At 34.9% G+C, this 17,820-nt stretch overlaps 1 protein-coding gene across 1 annotated transcript in view; it reads right to left on the reverse strand.

The window, feature by feature from the left end:
* Positions 1 to 265: 265 nt before the first annotated feature.
* LOC128549824 (uncharacterized) overlaps positions 266 to 17,820 on the reverse strand; it is a 34,918-nt gene continuing 17,363 nt past the window's right edge. The window contains exons 8-9 of the mRNA XM_053527490.1: positions 17,391 to 17,453; positions 266 to 519 (exon numbers count right to left, since the gene is read on the reverse strand). Of these exons, the coding sequence (XP_053383465.1) occupies positions 266 to 519; positions 17,391 to 17,453 (317 nt within the window). The remainder of the gene's footprint in view (positions 520 to 17,390; positions 17,454 to 17,820) is intronic.

Consider the following 17,820-nt stretch of genomic DNA (forward strand, 5'->3'; position numbering starts at 1 on the left):
TCACACAAACGGCACGGATAGCTACGTTTAGCTACGGATCTAAACGTAGTAACCCGTATCGACCCGTACCTGAGCCGTACGGACTGTTACGGACTGATACGGATTACTACTTTAAGGTACGGATCGATCGATACGGATTACTACGTTTCTATCCGTGGCTAAACGTACTGCTGAATGGAAATCCAGATGAATCAAGCAATACGCAATCTGTGCAGTCAATTATCAGTCCAAACCTACTGCTGAAAGGAAATCCAGCTGAATCAAGCTAGACACAATCTATGCACTCAAACCTACTGCTGAATGGATATCCAATTGATTCAAGCAATACACAATCTGTGCAGTCAACTGTCAGACCAAACCTACTGCTGTATGGAAATTCAGCTGAATCAAGCAATACACAATCTATGCTGTCAACTATTAGATCAAACCTACTGCTGAATGGTAATCCAGCTAAATCAAGCAATACACAATCTGTGTAGTCAACTGTCAGACCAAACCTACTGCTGAATGGAAATCCAGCTGAATCAAGCAATACACACTCTGTCAGTCAACTGTCAGACCAAACCTACTGCTGAATGGAAATCCAGCTGAATCAAGCAATACACACTCTGTCAGTCAACTGTCAGACCAAACCTACTGCTGAATAGAAATCCAGCTGAATCAAGCTATACCGGTCTGTGCAGTCAACTATCAGACCAAACTTTCTGGTGAATGGCATCGATGGTATTATTTGGCTCTGTTCCAGCAGCAGAAGCATGAGAAGTTTTGCTTTTGTAAATCTGTCGTACTGGTCACATTGCTTTTGCGTTCTGGCAAAAAGTAACAAGGAAAACAAATTCCTGGTGATGAGGTCTTTAAGAACAGATATTTATATCAGGGCTTTTAGAGATTTGTAGACGGCTTTTTGATACATTTCATAAAAGCTAAGCTCATTGAAAGCCTAGCATGCAGTGCTAATTAATGATTTGTCAGTGTCCTAGGACCATAATTACAAACATGTTGGTCACCTGTTGCCATTATTTGTGGCCCCTCTCCCTCATATATCATATACATTGTCTAGACTATTCATTTTCTTTTGTGCATTTTCGCCATCATTTTATACCAATATTAGGTTCCTTTTGAAAGCCTGCCATATTGTTATTTAACACCCTTTTAGTTATTGCAGGCGCACCACTCCCTCGAAACATAGCAGTAAAACCTGTGTTTTCGGCCACCTCTGAATAAAGGCCTACTGTAAATAAAGACAGAGTCTGGGAACACCTACTGAAGCATTTCTAAATAAAAAACAAATGTGGAAAAAAATCAAGTTTTGTCTTTTACAGGGGGTGGCTTTTTTCACAGGTGTGACTGTATATTGAAAAAACTTTCACCAGTTTTTCTATAGAAGGAAGATCTGTCAACTTGCCATTGTTCACATGTTTTTACTATGTAATCATACGAAAATAAACTGAGTTTATTGTATAATCAGAGTTTTTTGGAGAGAAGTGGACATGTAATATACAGTGTAAGTGTAGATACTGTTCTGCTTGTACTAGGAAACAAAAAGTTAAGGCTATCCTTAAAAATATTTGTTTCCGGAATATTTGATATATATTTGGTAGATAATGTTATAAGTTTTAGTTTTAAACAGAGCAGACACAAGCTAGTTTTCATCTAAAGTAGGAAATTAACACCTAAATTTAGCCTTCATGTACCTGGTTTTGCTAACCTGTTTTAAGCAGCAATAATAACTAGATGACAATAATAATACATGGGACTGACAGTTAATAAAATACACGCATTTACAAAGTAGGAAAACTTACAATAGTATGTAAAATGGCAATCTGTCATTTAGGGATGAAATTGTCAAGCAGCAAAGACAAATAATTCTATTTGAATACGGAGTTACAGTCTGTGAAATGAAGGTTTGAAACCGATAGCTAATTTTAGTTGTCTCCATTGTGATTTGTTGAGAATATTCGGTTATCTGATCGCAGACCGCTTTAAATGGACTTAAATGCAAACACACAGTTTAAGTGAACAATTTTGTTTTTCATGTTCTTTGTTTTACATTGCAGTCTGACATTAATGGAGCGGAAGAGAGATGCGTTTTGCTTGTACCATTTAGATGCTTGCGAGACCATGTATAGGCAAGAGTACATAACTCTGTCAAGTATTTTTACTGAATTATTGCCCTTTTAATGCCCCGCCCCCTCGAAGAAAGAGGGGTATATTGTTTTGCAGATGTCGGTCGGTCAGTCGGTCGGTCAGAATGTAGGGCAATCTGTTTCCGGATGATAACTATAGAATGCTTGAGTTTAGGATCATGAAAGTTAAAAGGAAGGTTGGTCATGGCCAGCAAATGACCCTTATTGGTTTTGAGTTCAGTATGTCAAAGGTCAAGGTCAAAGTTACCCTAAACAGTTTAACTGTTTACGGATGATAACTCAAGAACGCTTGGGCCTAGGATCATGAAAGTTGGAAGGAAGGTTGGTTATCACTAGTAAATGAACCCTACTAATTTGAGATCAGTATGTCAAAGGTCAAGGTTACAGTGACCCGGAACAGTTAAACGGTTTTCAGATGATAACTCAAGAACGCTTGGGCCTAGGGTTATGAATGTTGATAAGAATGCTGGTCGTCGCAAGCAGATGAACGCTATTGATTTTGAGATCAGTATGTCAAAGATCAAGGTCACAGTGACCCTAAACAGTTAAACTGTTTTCAGATGATAACTCAAGAATGCTTAGGCCAAGGATCATGAAAGTTGATAGGGAGGTTGGTAATCACCAGCAGATGACCCCTTTTGATTTTGAAATCATTATGTCAAAGATCAAGGTCACAGTAATCCGAAACAGTTAAACGACTTCCAGATGATAACTATAGAATGCTTGGGTTTAGGGCCATGAAAATAAACAGGTAGGTTAATCATGACCAGTAGATGAACCTTATTGATTTTGAGATTAGTAGGTCAAAGATAAAAGTCACAGCGACCTGGAACAGTTAAACGGTTTCCGGATGATAACTATAGAATGCTTGGGTTTAGGATCATTAAAGTAAAAGCGGAGGTTGTTCATGTCCAGCAGATAACTCCTGTTAATTTTGAGGTTAGTAGGTCAAAGATCAAGAACATTGTGACCCGGAACAGTTAAACTGTTTCTGGGTGATAACTCGAGAATGCTTGGGACTAGGATCATGGAAGTTGATAGGGAGGTGGGTCATCACATGATCCCTATTGAAATCAGTAGGTCAAAGTTCAAGAGCAAATTGACCAGGAACAATAAAACGGTTTCCGGATGATGACTCAAGAACGTATGGGCCTAGGATCAGGAAAATTGGTAGGGAAGTTGGTCATGACCTGCAGATCACCCCTATTGATTTTTAGGTCAGTAGACTAAAGGTCAAGGTTACAGTAACCCGGAACATGTATTTGTTCTAAATACTTGGAACATGTGATTTCCGGTAATATAATGTCTCACTTGGAAAGTAACAACATTTTAATGACCTCCAGCACGGCTTTCGATCAGCATGCTCATGTGAAACCCAGCTTATCTTCTTCGTTCAAAGTATTAACCAATCTAATAATAAAAACATTCAGACAGATATCGTCATTATGGATTTTGCCAAAGCTTTTGACCACGTACTTCTACTCATAGACATCTTTTATATAAATTGAAATACTGTGGTGTAACCTGTAATGCCTGGAACTGGATATCAGATTTTCTAGATGATGGAACCAAGACAGTTGTCCCGGAGGGTCAGATGTCCGGGAAAGTGCCTGTGACCTCTGGCGTTCCCCAGGGCACTGTTCTGGGTCCAATCCTGTTTCTAATCTAAAGAAATGATTTTGCCGATTATACTTAACTTAGTAATCTTTGACTTTTTGCAGAAGACAGTATTATCTATAAAGAAGTTAAAAACATAACGGATGCAAAACTGCTTAATTCCGACTTAGATGCAGCTAGTAAATGGGAACAGGACTGACTGATGCACTTCCACCCAGAAAAATGTTTTATTTTTAGCACCACACAGAAAAAGAACCTCTTCAAGTTTTGCTATAAATTACATAATCATGCTTTAGAAAAAGTAAGTCGAGTCTTAAAATACTTGGGTGTAACAATCCAGAATAATTTAAAATGGGACAAAAAAACATCAACTCCATCACAAATATTGCAAATCAGTCACTCGGTTTTCTTCAAAGAAATTTAAAATGATTTCCTCGAAAGTGAAAGAACATGCCTATAAAGGCATAGTTAGACCGAATTAGAATACTCTTCGACAGTGTGGACCCACGCACTAAAAATGATATAAATCAGATTGAGAGGATCCAGAGAAGAGCTGCAAGATTTGTGACCAGCCGTTATCATAACTGTTACACTAGGTCGGTTCTGAGGTATCTGAATATTGCTAGATAATTTGAATTGGCCAACCCTAGAAACCATAATAACTGGAGCAAGACTTATCATGTTTGATAAAATAGTCCATCATAATGTAGCTATTTACCCTGAAAATAATTCATTGGTCCCTACAGGTTCAAGAACAATTTATTTATTTATTTGGGTTTTACGGCGCACCAACACAGTATAGGTTATATGGCGCCAAACAGGACTACAAATTTTGGTTTCATATCTCATTTTCATCGAAATAAAAACATGAGGTATGGAAGGTTCAAGAACAAGGTATGGTAGAATATACACATTCAGGAACATCCAAAAACTCCTACAAATTTTCATTCTATCCAAGGACTGTTAGCCAGTGGAACATGTTGCAACTCAAGAAGCAGCCACAGTTGACACGTTTAAAACCATCGCCACTGTGTCTGTTTTTGTTATAGGATATTAAATAGCAATTATTCATTCTACTGTACAAATATTTTAATTTTGTAAAAGAAAAAAAATTTAGCACTTGTATTATAATTTCAGTATGAACAAACACTATACACACATGTATTTAGTTATTTCAATTTCACCAGCGCCTACGCATAATCTTCATTAGGTCAGACACTGCTATTAATTTTTCCATAGGCTTACATTGTAAGAAATGACTCTGTAGGACCCCCTTAAAACTTCTGTTGACACATGAGGTGCCAGTTACCGTGTCAAATAGCCTTCCAATAAAAAAAATAACTTTTTTACATGGGCATGCAGGATCCATTTTTTTCTATTTCCATTCAAAGATAACCATCCTCAACTGTGCATGGAATTTAGTGGTGAATTTCAACAAGTACTGACTTCACTAAATTGCTAATTTCAAAGTTAAATATATAACCAGGCAGCTATAAAATACTTCAAAATGCACAGAAAACATTATATTTCCAGATTTTAAGGATATTTTCATGATTCAAAGCAACACATTTTTAACCATTCAGCTGAAGTCTCATTGAATGCTACGGGTTTCCCTATACATTTTCCAGCCAATCCGAAGCCGGCAAACAATAACAACATTTGGTCTAAAGAGAATATAAAATTTCAGTATATATGCATTTCAGCTATTATTATTTTAAAGTAAACACTTACCAAAGTAACAAATGTGTTATTTTTACTCTCATCCAAATCCTATGCCTCTTGACCCCTTTTATCTATAGTGTGTCACAGTGTCTTAAATCAGCTATATTGAAAATGTGGAGTAAAACTGCATTTTCTTATTTAAATGATAACCATGAAGTCAATGTTGAGGCAATATACATGAAACTTCTCCTGTATTGAATGAATATAGTTCACTTGAACCAAATACTACTTATATACACTTTCAAGCATAAATGCTTCTGCAAAGAGCTGTTTTCATACCCCACCCATCACAGAAACAGTTTTTCTGCATTATCAACACATTTCTCATTCTAGGGGATTACTGAAAGTGACTTAAGCATTCAAAATACAATAAATAAACACTAGCTGATATTAACATAAAGGTTACACACTACTGACACTGTCATTAGAGCATTTTGCACCTTACATTTCCTTTAAACAGACCTCTGCTGCATATTCTTTTCATCAGTTTTTAGCCACTATGCCATAGATATAATCATTTTTCCCATTGAAAGTCAACAAATTATATAAAAATGATGCAAATGTAGGCAAAAGGAGGCATAATCTTGCCAGGTCAAATAAATGGCAGTCAGCCACCTCTGAAGTGCCATTTTAAGGTTATTTTCACACATATTTTGACCATGGAAATGTAAAATGCATGTTTTAGAACATATTTTGCAATTAAGAATGCCTGACAAACTACTCTTGCATGAAAATAATTATATTGTAGAGCCCAAAATACATCACTGAAACAGTTAAATGCAGAAATATAAGAATTACAAACAATTAAATGGAGCTAATTCACTTAAAATATGTATTACTTTTTTATTTGTGATAAATCCTTGGCTCAATTTTGGCATTTTTCTGACAACCTGACTAACAAGAAGACTAAAAATGAGTTATAAAAGCTGTACATCATGCTGGAAAGCAAATGAAATATGTATCAACTTACCACCAAAGAAATGTGTTCAAATGACAAATACCTCCCCTGCTCTATCCAACAAGACAACACACAACAGACTACTGTTTGATCCTTAGAATGCCTATATAATGTAACTGAAGACTGGCCACTTAAACAATACAAGTAAAATAACTATTTTTTTGTAATATAACTTCCAGCTGAACCCCACAAACAACACATTTTACTGAATAAGTGATTCTAGGGCAATGTCTATATAGCTGAGTCTTTACACAATATTCATGTGTCCTTTAATGTACTGTTTTGATAAAATATTGTAAGCAGCAAGCTTACAGATATTTTAATATTTTACTTTCAATGTTATTCCTGCTTCCAATTGAGCTTTTGAGCATCTGAATCAGTAAAAATATCTGAAATATGTGATACATAATCTTTGTTCACACAAAAAGAGAAAACAAAATGGCAAAAATGGCGCCCCGGAAACTTTCATTGCTTCAAGGAAAAGAGAAAAAAATTATATATACAATTTTGAAGGTTGTAGGGGCAAAACTTAAATTAAGTCTGCCTGTAACTATGTATTTTTAGTGTCATACCTCTACATTTATTTATCATTAAGCATTCTGGGCACTGTCAGTACATGGTTCTCCTACAATCTTGTTAAAAAAACCTTCATGGAACCACAGCCAGTTGAGTATGTTCTAAGACCTAAATAAAAGATTTACAAGAAAATAACAATGCATTCATCCAACACTCCACCCCTCCTTAATATCCTGCTCAATGAGAAAATTCTGAATTCATGCAGACACCAAAAACTTGAAATATCACTTGGATCACATAAAAAACACATATCTGAAATATTGATAATACAAAGTTTGAGCACCTCTGGTCTTGATAGTGGCTAAAAGTATGTACCTACTTGTTTAAATTCCTGCAATTATAGTACTGAACAACCTTGGAAGCTTTGATTCTGTTAAAAACACTAGCAGAAGCATGTTAAATTGCAAAATCTATTTTCTGTACCTGTTACTTCAGTTAAGTCACAGCTGAAATGAAACCTTCTTTAGGTCAGACACTGGTATTAATTTTTCCATAGGCTTACATTGTAAGAAATGACTCTGTAGGACCCCCTTAAAACTTCTGTTGACACATGAGGTGCCAGTTACCCTGTCAAATAGCCTTCCAGACACACAAAAAATAACTTTTTTACATGGGCATGCAGGATCCATTTTTTTCTATTTCCATTCCAAGACAACCACCCTCAACTGTGCATGGAATTTAGTGGTGAATTCCAACAAGTACTGACTTCACTAAATTGCTAATTTCAAAGTTAAATATATAACCAGGCAGCTATAAAATACTTTAAAATGCACTGAAAACATTATATTTCCAGATTTTAAGGATATTTTCATGATTCAAAGCAACACATTTTTAACCAATCAGCTGAAGTCTCATTGAATGCTACGGGTTTCCCTATACATTATCCAGCCAATCCGAAGCCGGCAAACAATAACAACATTTGACCATTATCATGAGGGAGTGTAGTATTTAGAAAAAGAAGAAGAACCTTAAAAAGCCTCCATTCCAATCCATATTCCTTGTGCAATAAAACTGATAAAAGCTTCAATCACCTCACAACTTCTAAGTCAGGAGTGGGTTCATTAATTTTGAAAATAATCACATTACAACCACTTCATTAATTTGAAATTAAATTACAATAACTTAAAATATTTCAAGCAATTAATTGAAACTCATATTAATTAGAGCTATTTTAGTTTAATGAGATATAAACCTAGAACATAATTATATACAATGCACAGTGCCACAGACTTTTGTAGCCAGTGTTCTTATCCAATGTAATTAAGACCTTTTACATGTACCAAATGATCCTCTTCAAAATCGGATTGTTGAAATTAAATTTAAATAATACCAGTTTTGTCAATTTAGGCCATTCAATAGTCATTTATACGTACATGTACATACACTGTACAAATCATAAAGTGTAGAAGTAGTCTTAAGTCAAACACATTTTATAGTTAGCTCCAACAAAACCTACATAGAGGTATAAATAAATAATGTCTTATATTATAATTATAATAGGAGCCACTTGCTGCATGATACTTATACCTGATTCATCAAAACACATCCCAAATATGTTACATTTTCTTGGGGATCTTAAAGTAAACTGGCCCTTCCGCTTCTAAAGCTCAGTAGGTAAGAGCGTCGGTCTACGGATCGCGGGGTCGCGAGTTCGATCCTTGGGCAGGGCGCATGTTCTCCGTGACTATTAGATAAACGACATTGTGTCTGAAATCATTAGTCCTTCATCTCTGATTCATGTGGGAATTTTGGCAGTTACTTGCAGAGAACAGATTTGTACTGGTACAGAATCCAGGAACACTGGTTAGGTTAACTGCCCGCCGTTACATGACTGAAATACTGTTGAAAAACGGCAACAAACCCAAAAACAAACAAACAAAGTAAACTGGACAAACTTCCTGGCTGTAATAGGGTATATGTACCTGTTAAGCATAGTCCCAACTGTAGTGGAATGAACCATGAAAGGAACAATGTATATTATCTGAATGAAGATACATTACACGCACTGCAAACACTACTTAAAATCATAAAACTAAATAACAAATTAATAATGTGAAATGTTTCGATAACTTACCACAAAATATTTCTAAAGTTATCATACTAAGAATCCATTTTTAAAGGATGATATTTTTTCACATAGACGTAACGTCAAAAGTTGCGACCCATGCTAAAATTCTTTGAAGTGATATAAATAACTGTAAAGTTTTTAATGACTATTCATCCTATTTTCTTGAAAAAAGTATCAAAATATACAGCAATAATTAGGCTGTAGTAAAGTATTAAAACAGTTATTGTTTAATCACAGCTATATGGAAAAAAAAAACAACAATTGCGTAAAACAATTGACGAAAAAGTGTATGTAATTTGTAACAATCTTTTAAAACAAACAATACCTTTAAGGAAATTGTTCTTTTTTTACGTGACGGGAAATTCTGCATGCTTTATCACTGAACGTAATAACGTTTGTGAAGTAATTTTGACGGTTGTGAGTACGTTAAAAAACAAGTTGGATGTGTTTTCCGCGGCCGTTGAGTTATGTAATTTTCACTTAAAATAATATAAAATTAAGACATGTTGAGCTATAAAATGCTGAGAAAAATTCATTATCTGATAAAATCTAACTATTTTCAGACTATTTTACTTCGCGGTTTTCACAGTACCTGTATAAGCAACGCTAAGCTAAAAATTAGCCTTTTCTTTGTTTGTAGTTACAGGAATACAAGTTCTTAAAATTGTCACGCTTTCAATTATTAAACATATAAAAAAATTAGCCATGTTTTGTAAAATGCGGTAACAAAAAAAAAAGTGTTTTCTTTTTTTGTATTTTAACAAGTTTGATCAATTTCGCTTACTTTTCTCTGTAAAATGAAAGTCTAATTTTGAAAATGCTTTTAAAGTTAATATGATATTTTTATTTACAGATGAATGAGTTCTTAAAATTGGCACACTTTAAAAAAAACTAGCGTCAAAAGAAAATAACGTCAAGATACGTTTTATTCTGTCTTCTTTTTTATTCAATAACGGCAAAATACAATGAATATACCTACAATGATAGATAGGTCTGCCATTTGTTTAAAAAAGTGGATTTTCAAAGAGAACCATAAAAATTAATATGTATATTTCAGATTATTACCGCGGTCTTTACTATAAAGATCCAAAAACAGGATCTCTGTCATACAAGATGATAATGAGAAAAAATGCGCACTAACTCAAGTTTAATAATGTGTGTTGTTAAAGAAATTGATTGCAAATACTGTATTTCGTTACCGGTTTATTTCCACGAAACCATTCTTGACATTGTGGGTGAAATCTCAGTTATAAAGAAACACAAACGTACGAGACAGAAAAATGTTCTTTAACATTCAGATGTTATAAAATGTATTATCTGTACTGTTAAAATGTTTTTATTACATTTAAATGTACACTTTAATATAAGTATGCATTGTTTTTTTTTATAATATAACATAAAACAAAAATGTGCCTGAAATGAAATAATAGCATTTATACGTCCCGTTTTTATCATGTGTAAACTAATGATTTTTCATGATTTTGACGTCGTTTTTATGTTACACTAATGGGTTGCAACTTTTGACGTTACGTCATAGCAAGGCTCATAACATGCGAAATTAAAAAAAAGATTTTCATTATATGAATTCCCACTATCAAGATTAGGGTCTACAATAATCCTGTTACAAAACATTCTGAATCAGCAATACTGGCAAGACAGTAGTCACCAGACAGAAATTACATGACTAATAAGATACCCACAGCAAAAGCAGTTACCATTTTAAAGGTTTAACATGGAGACCCTACGTTCAATGCGTGCGTACACTCAATGCAGGAGATTTAATGCCGACCACGACCGCCGACTTAAGCTGTTAAGAATGTCAAGATCTGTCCATAAAAACTCCTGTTACAAGTGTTAAATCTATCCTATATCTTGATATAACCATTGGAATGTTAAATACTTACGAAATACAGATGACTTACTTAAAACTGAGTCGTCTTCAATCTGAGTAAAATGGCTGGCGGTCGTGCAAATGAATGCTTTACAAATGGCGTATATGCTAGTAATAACACAGTCACACATACGGCGCGGATAGCTACGTCTAGCTACGGATATAAACGTAGTAACCCGTATCGATCCGTACCTGAGCCGTACGGGTTAATACGTATAGATACGGATCACTACGTTAAGGTACGGATCGATTCGGATCGATACGGATTACTACGTTTTTATCCGTGGCTAGACGTTGCTATCCGCGCCGTATGTGTGACTGTGGTATTAGGGACATAAAATACAAACTGTCTTCACGGTTTCATGAAAAATGTCGAACATTTATGAAAGCAACGACGTCTGGTGCCATAACGTGACTTAAGATTATGCTTTCTTAGTTATTCTTGTTGCTTGCTGTTTCTTCCGTTCGATAATTTGCTACGCGATATCTTTCGTTTAAACGCACTTGTCCGCCGTCAAAAAGTCCAGAGTCGGACAAGTCGGAGATAGAAATTTAACACCCCTGGTGCCAAAGAACTGTAACAGAGATCCATTGTTGTCTTTTGGGGGTAAAAAATGCACATATGATATTTGATAGAACAAGTAGGTCACATTATATAGATCTGTATGATAAAGCATAAATGATAACATTGTGTTAATGTATCTATTAAATAATTTTGTAGTAGTTTAGCATATCGGGAGAGGTTTTTTCATTTGCTGATGTTTCTTTGTGCATTGAAAGCATACGCATAAGTTTTTAGTTTTAATAAAAACTATGATACAAATATATTGTTTGAATATTTTAGATACCCCCAATAAAATAGAAATGAAGATCCTCCTCTGATGATAGTTTACTTGGTTTGTTTGAATCTGTTGAGAAGTAATGGGAAGTAGCTACTGCGCAGTAAAGTAATGGACTCCAAATCTTAAAAGAGCAGAAAATATAACAACACTTGTGAGGCTTTTTACGCCCTCTACATGGCTCTTTAAGAGTGTTGTTTAAATAGTTGATATTTCTGTAAGTAAATCCTCTAAAAGCATTGAATGCAACCAAGCAAAATAGTAGCAGACTCGGTTGAACTGAATCTGTTCATGAGAGGTTATGTGCAACACTCCTCGCGCTCTATACGTCTCGCAGCACCGTCTAAAGCGAAATTCTATTACAGAGATACTGAAAGGACTACAAAATAGTGTAACGCTGAAACATGTACGTGTATACTGTTGTACAGAGTCATAATTTTACTGTTTCTTACGTTTCAAACATTATAACAAATTAAACAGATTATGACACTTTAAACTCAGTTCTGGAAATGGAAAACATACAATAAAAAGAAGAAAACTTTTCTAATGTGTTTTCTCTTATCTAAATTGATTTAAAAGTTAGAGTTACAGAGTGTCAATTAAACTGTTATTAGTAACAAATTCAGAAAAATTAGATTGATGAAACACATACAAATTACGATGTTAATAATGAAATAGAAAATATCATCAGTTTCACATTCATACAGATAATTAACACTTTGTTTTCATTATTCTTGCCTGTAACAATCTTTATTTTTATTTAACGTCTCACCGACACATGATAGGTCATATAGAGACTTTCTAGCTTTAATGGTGGAGGAAGACCCCAGGTGCCCCTCCATGAATTATTTCATCACGAGCGGGAACCTGGGTAGAACCACCGACCTCCTGTAAGCCAGCTGGATGGCTTTCTCACATGAAGAATTCAACGCCCCGAGTGAGGCTCGAACGCACATCGATGAGGGGCAAGTAATTTGGAGTCAGCGACCTTAACCACTCGGTCACGGAGGCCCCCTCGATCATTTTTGTGTTGTAAATATTTGTTGTCTGCAAATGAATCTGTTTGTTTACAGTACATTTCTATTAGAATATGATATTATGTGATTTTTTAAGTCATTGCTTTTCATACAGTCTACAATTTTATTCATGCTATTTTGAAATAAAACGTACACAAAAATTCACCTTTAATTTAATACTAATGTTATTCATAATCATTTAAAAAAAAACAACATAAAATAACGGAACGAGGTTTTTGTGCTGTTAAGCCTGCGCAATGTCTAATAAAAACTAGATAAGAATGAATGTCACTAACCACGCATTTTCCGTAAAAATTTGCTCTGTGGCCACCATTTTATCTGTGTTGCGCATCATTTCAAGTCACGTGTTCTCCCACACTGGTTTATTTCGTAACAAAAATTTGATGATATTTCATCTAAATTCATCAATGAGTTGGCAAAGACTTTTGAAATGAATAAAGAAAAAAAACTAGTTAATGAAAAGTATATGTACATTTGTGAGAAAAGATGAAAAAGCATGAACATGAAAAACGTCTCTAGGTGCCCACGAATTAGAAAAGGGATACACAAGAATCATTATATATATTCAGAGTGGTCAAACAGCTGAAAAATGTAAAATGCACACTTTTCGACCATCTGTAAAGTACCTCAAAAATTATAATATTATTCATATAAGGCAAATCATAAATACTATTCAAAGTCCGTATATGTCTGTTTGCGATTGAACATGACTGAAAAAACTGACATCTATATATCGAACACTGAAACCCTTTACAAATATTATTTAAAACCAAAATTAAGGTTCATGTAAAGTGTTTAAGACCACCCCTTGGGTAAATTTTCATTTTGGAAATTATACCCGACAGACCCATAAAATTCATAACATATATATACGGAGTTGTTCAGAAGAAGTAGAAAATACTTCATATAGAGGTTACCTTGTTTTGGTGTATTTTGTCTTACAAAACATGTACTTCGACTGTCCACATTACATTTTGTACAAAATATCAAACTTCTTTTTCAAACATATTTTTTCATAGTTTTTACATACTTATTTAGGTACTCCGGGAGATGAAAAATAGTTTACTTTTATATTTGTTGATATTACTGCAGTTGACTGCTCTACTTTCACTTTCATTTCGCAATGTTTGCATATTTTTTAAATGTACATGCTTTGTAACACTTTCAATCCTCGGAGAATCTGGACAACCATGTTAGACGCACAATGATTAGAAAAGTAATGACAAAATACTTTTGAAAAGGAAGTTTGATATCTTCTATAAAATAGAACATAAACAGTCAGAGCACATGTTGTGGCAACGTTAAATGTCGCAACGCCGCTAAATGTCGCAATCACCGTTAAATATCGCAAGGTTGACGTTAAATATCGCAACAACCGCTAAATGTCGCAAAATCGTCTGCCGCTAAATGTCGCGCCTTTAACGTTATATGTCTGCGACATTTAGCGGTGGTTGCGACATTTAACGTCAACCTTGCGACATTTAACGGTGGTTGCGACAATTAGCGGCATTGCGACATTTAACGTTGCCACACATGTGATATAAGACAAAATGTGTTGTCCAGAAGAAAATAACCTGTCTTAAAAGTTTCTTCTATTTAGTATGAACAATTTGGTTTATTCGTTTTGATAGACCAAGACCTATGCGGCGTAAAAAAACTAAAACAAAAATTCACCCGAGGGGTGGTTTCAAAAGACTTTACTTGAACCTTAATGCACCAGATATGTTTAACAGAACGACGCACTGAAAATTGGGACTCTTTATCTAACTTGATGTACATTTGCAGTGTTCTTTGTGAGAATGAAAATGTTTAGGTATATATATATAAAAGAAAATATTAAAAGTTACTCCTGGACAAGCATATAATAAATAAAAAAGAAAAACATCCAATGGGTTTCCTCTATCTGTATTTCTGTCTACCTACCGGTTTCATATCATGATGCTTATTATATGAATATGTTTGCAGATGTTTTGGCTTTACATTTAAGCTATTTACAAGTCCATATGTTGCCATCAGAGCTCAGGACAGGTATCAGAAAATGATTAAACTTGTTATATACGGTAGGATGCTGGCCAAGACTAAGCTGGTCCAACCCGTGGAGCCATGAAAATTGCTCCAATAGTGTCATTTGACTCAGTGAAGGCAGTGCTTGGGTTTCCAGGACTGTCTTGACTGCTCTGACAGGTTCATATTACCGGAATTTGACCTTGAACCCTAGCCGACCGAGTTCGATTCTGACGTGGCCTCATTTCTCTAGGTACTGACTTGCCCTTTGCAACAAGGTATCATTTATTAAAATCGGACATCAGGTTATGAAGATATGGCTCCTCAGACAGGGATCACCCCTCTATTTAATATATGAAGAAGTATACATATTTTCACGAAAAATGATACATTTTGAGACAATCCTTTGACGAAACCGTCGGCGGTTAAATTATACAAGTTACATATCCGTTTAGACAATGTTTAAATTAAATTTATAAAAGTTATTTCATTAAATTTTATCTTGTGTTTGTAACATTCTACAATTGTTTGAAGTTAATGGAAAACATGGACATTTTACGTATGGAAAAGTACGGATAATACAGCTTTTTATCTTAACCTTTCACCGGTAGACGGGCGACATGCGATACGACATTATGAAAATGTCGCTTCGTATTGTCGGGTGTCACTTCGCGTGTCGTGTATCGTTTGGAATTGTCGCGCGTCGACCCTCACCCAAACCACGACACGCGACATACGATACGAGATTTGGAAAATGTCGTATCGCGTTGTCGAGCGTCGTTTATGATAATCGCATGTCGTTTGATAATGTCGGTGTCGCGTTTTGCAGGGTCAATTCACGACAACGCGAAGAGACATCGCGACATTACGAAGTGACATAGCGACAATGCGAAGTGACATCGCGATATATCGTGCTTTTGAAAGGCGACATTTCAAAGTGGATGTCGCGACATTGTCGTTTTGGATTGTCGCCGTCGTTTGCGATTGTCGGGTGTCACTTTGTAATGTCGCTATATCACTTCGCGTTGTCGTGTGTCGACCCCACAAACACGACGGCGACATTATAAATGGCCCCAACAGGATTCCGTACCAAACGCCCACACACCTACACGGCGCCCTGTGTGGTATCTTCTTTTACCGGACTTGCTCTCATCGATTTCAACAATCTTACCGACTCAACCTGTCTGCTCTGAAAACCTCTCAAATGTTTCGACACAAAGCTCTCTAGCAAAAATATTCGAATCCGCATTAAGGTATTCTCAAAAGTCTATTTTTAGCATTTCCTTTAAATTCTAGCTAATATTTGTTAATACATTCTAACAAATATATTTATGTAAAAAAACATGACAAATACGATTTTAGATAATTTTTGCATTTTATGTCGTATTTTTTTAAAGTTCGGCTCGCTAGCGCGAGCCTCCTTTTATCTAGCGCACGTGACCGTAGCAACAGCATACTATAATTTCCGGGGACCGCTTAACTGCAAATATCCCCAAGATCAAAAAATCTCTATTAATCCTTGCTTTGTTACGGACCAATTTTGCGATTTGTGTTTATTCCGAGTTCAAATATGTTTTCGTATATGAAAAGCTGACATGTCATGCTAAACATTATATCTGATATATTTTTTAACATGTGTTGCAGCCAAAATTGCAGACACACTGGTTTCTATAATTAAACAGCACATTCTCCCTGGTTCAACTTTTTAATTAGACTGCTATGCCAGCCTAAATGCAGAATGTTTTACGCATTTTACCGTTAACCACAGTATTACATTTGATCGCAAAGCCACTGGTGTTCACACAAAGACAATTGAGAAAAGTTTGAGAGCCCTAAAGGCATCATTACCGAGAAGACTTAGTGTCACTACCGAATCATTGTATGATAGCTACTTCTGAAAACATTAAATCTTGGTTAATTGTATAGCAATCTTAGACGTTAAATCAATTCAGTTTTCAATTTTAACATTTTTTCCAGACACACTCAGTTCATATGTTTCTACTAGACCTATACATACAAGTGCGGTTTTAATTTCTAACTAGTGATTGAAAAAAATTCTAGGGTAAAATGACACGAAAAAAGAAAATTTCAAAAATAATTTGCACATGCGCACATTAGTATAAACATGGGATCTGTATTTTTCTTCTCAGTTGTTAGAAAATATGTATCCATGCTGCTGTGTTAATTTAAGCATGAAAATGTAACTTGGGTATTCAAAAGTGTGCATATCTCTCCAATAATTTCCTAGAGCTGTTAAAATATGGAAGGTTGTCATATCCTTAATGTTGACCTACGAACAAAGGACAGTTTATGACACGAAATGCAAAAAAAAAAAAAAAAATGAAATCGATGGTATTGCATAGAATACTTTTTTTATTCATTCTTTGTCATTTGTTTATTTTCAATTCGACAGCAGTAAGAATTACATGGGATATTTGTGTACATCTATATTATTCAGTGCAGTGTATTATAAGATATAAAGATATGATTGCAGTGAATATTATTGTAAATTATATTGTATTGTAGCTTACCTTCTTTACGTCGATTATATGCTTGTTCTTCTGCCTTCAACCCAGGGTTTTTATCTGCACCTTCTGAATTGAAGAAAAAAAGAATTCTACAGCATTCTGTGTGTTACATTTTTATGTCATCAAACAAAATCAGGAAAAGGAAAAGCAGATTTTCATTAATCAATTATCTGACTTGACAAATAGCCTGAATTAGGCGGGAGTGGGACCACAAAAATGTATTAAGTCTTTTTTAGAAAATAAAAAGCAATAGTTATATTTATTATGCATGTCGATCTGTTTTCTTTTTCTTCCATCTCTTAATTTGGAAAAATCTCGTACTTGTATCAAATAAATGTTATCATCTCCATTTTGTTTTCTTTAAACTTTTTACATGTATACAAACTGGTGCAGATTGGTGAAAATTGTTTGTTTTCAAATTCACACTTGGTTT

The sequence above is a fragment of the Mercenaria mercenaria genome, chromosome 16, assembly GCF_021730395.1.
Source record: "Mercenaria mercenaria strain notata chromosome 16, MADL_Memer_1, whole genome shotgun sequence".
NCBI classification, from domain to species: domain Eukaryota; kingdom Metazoa; phylum Mollusca; class Bivalvia; order Venerida; family Veneridae; genus Mercenaria; species Mercenaria mercenaria.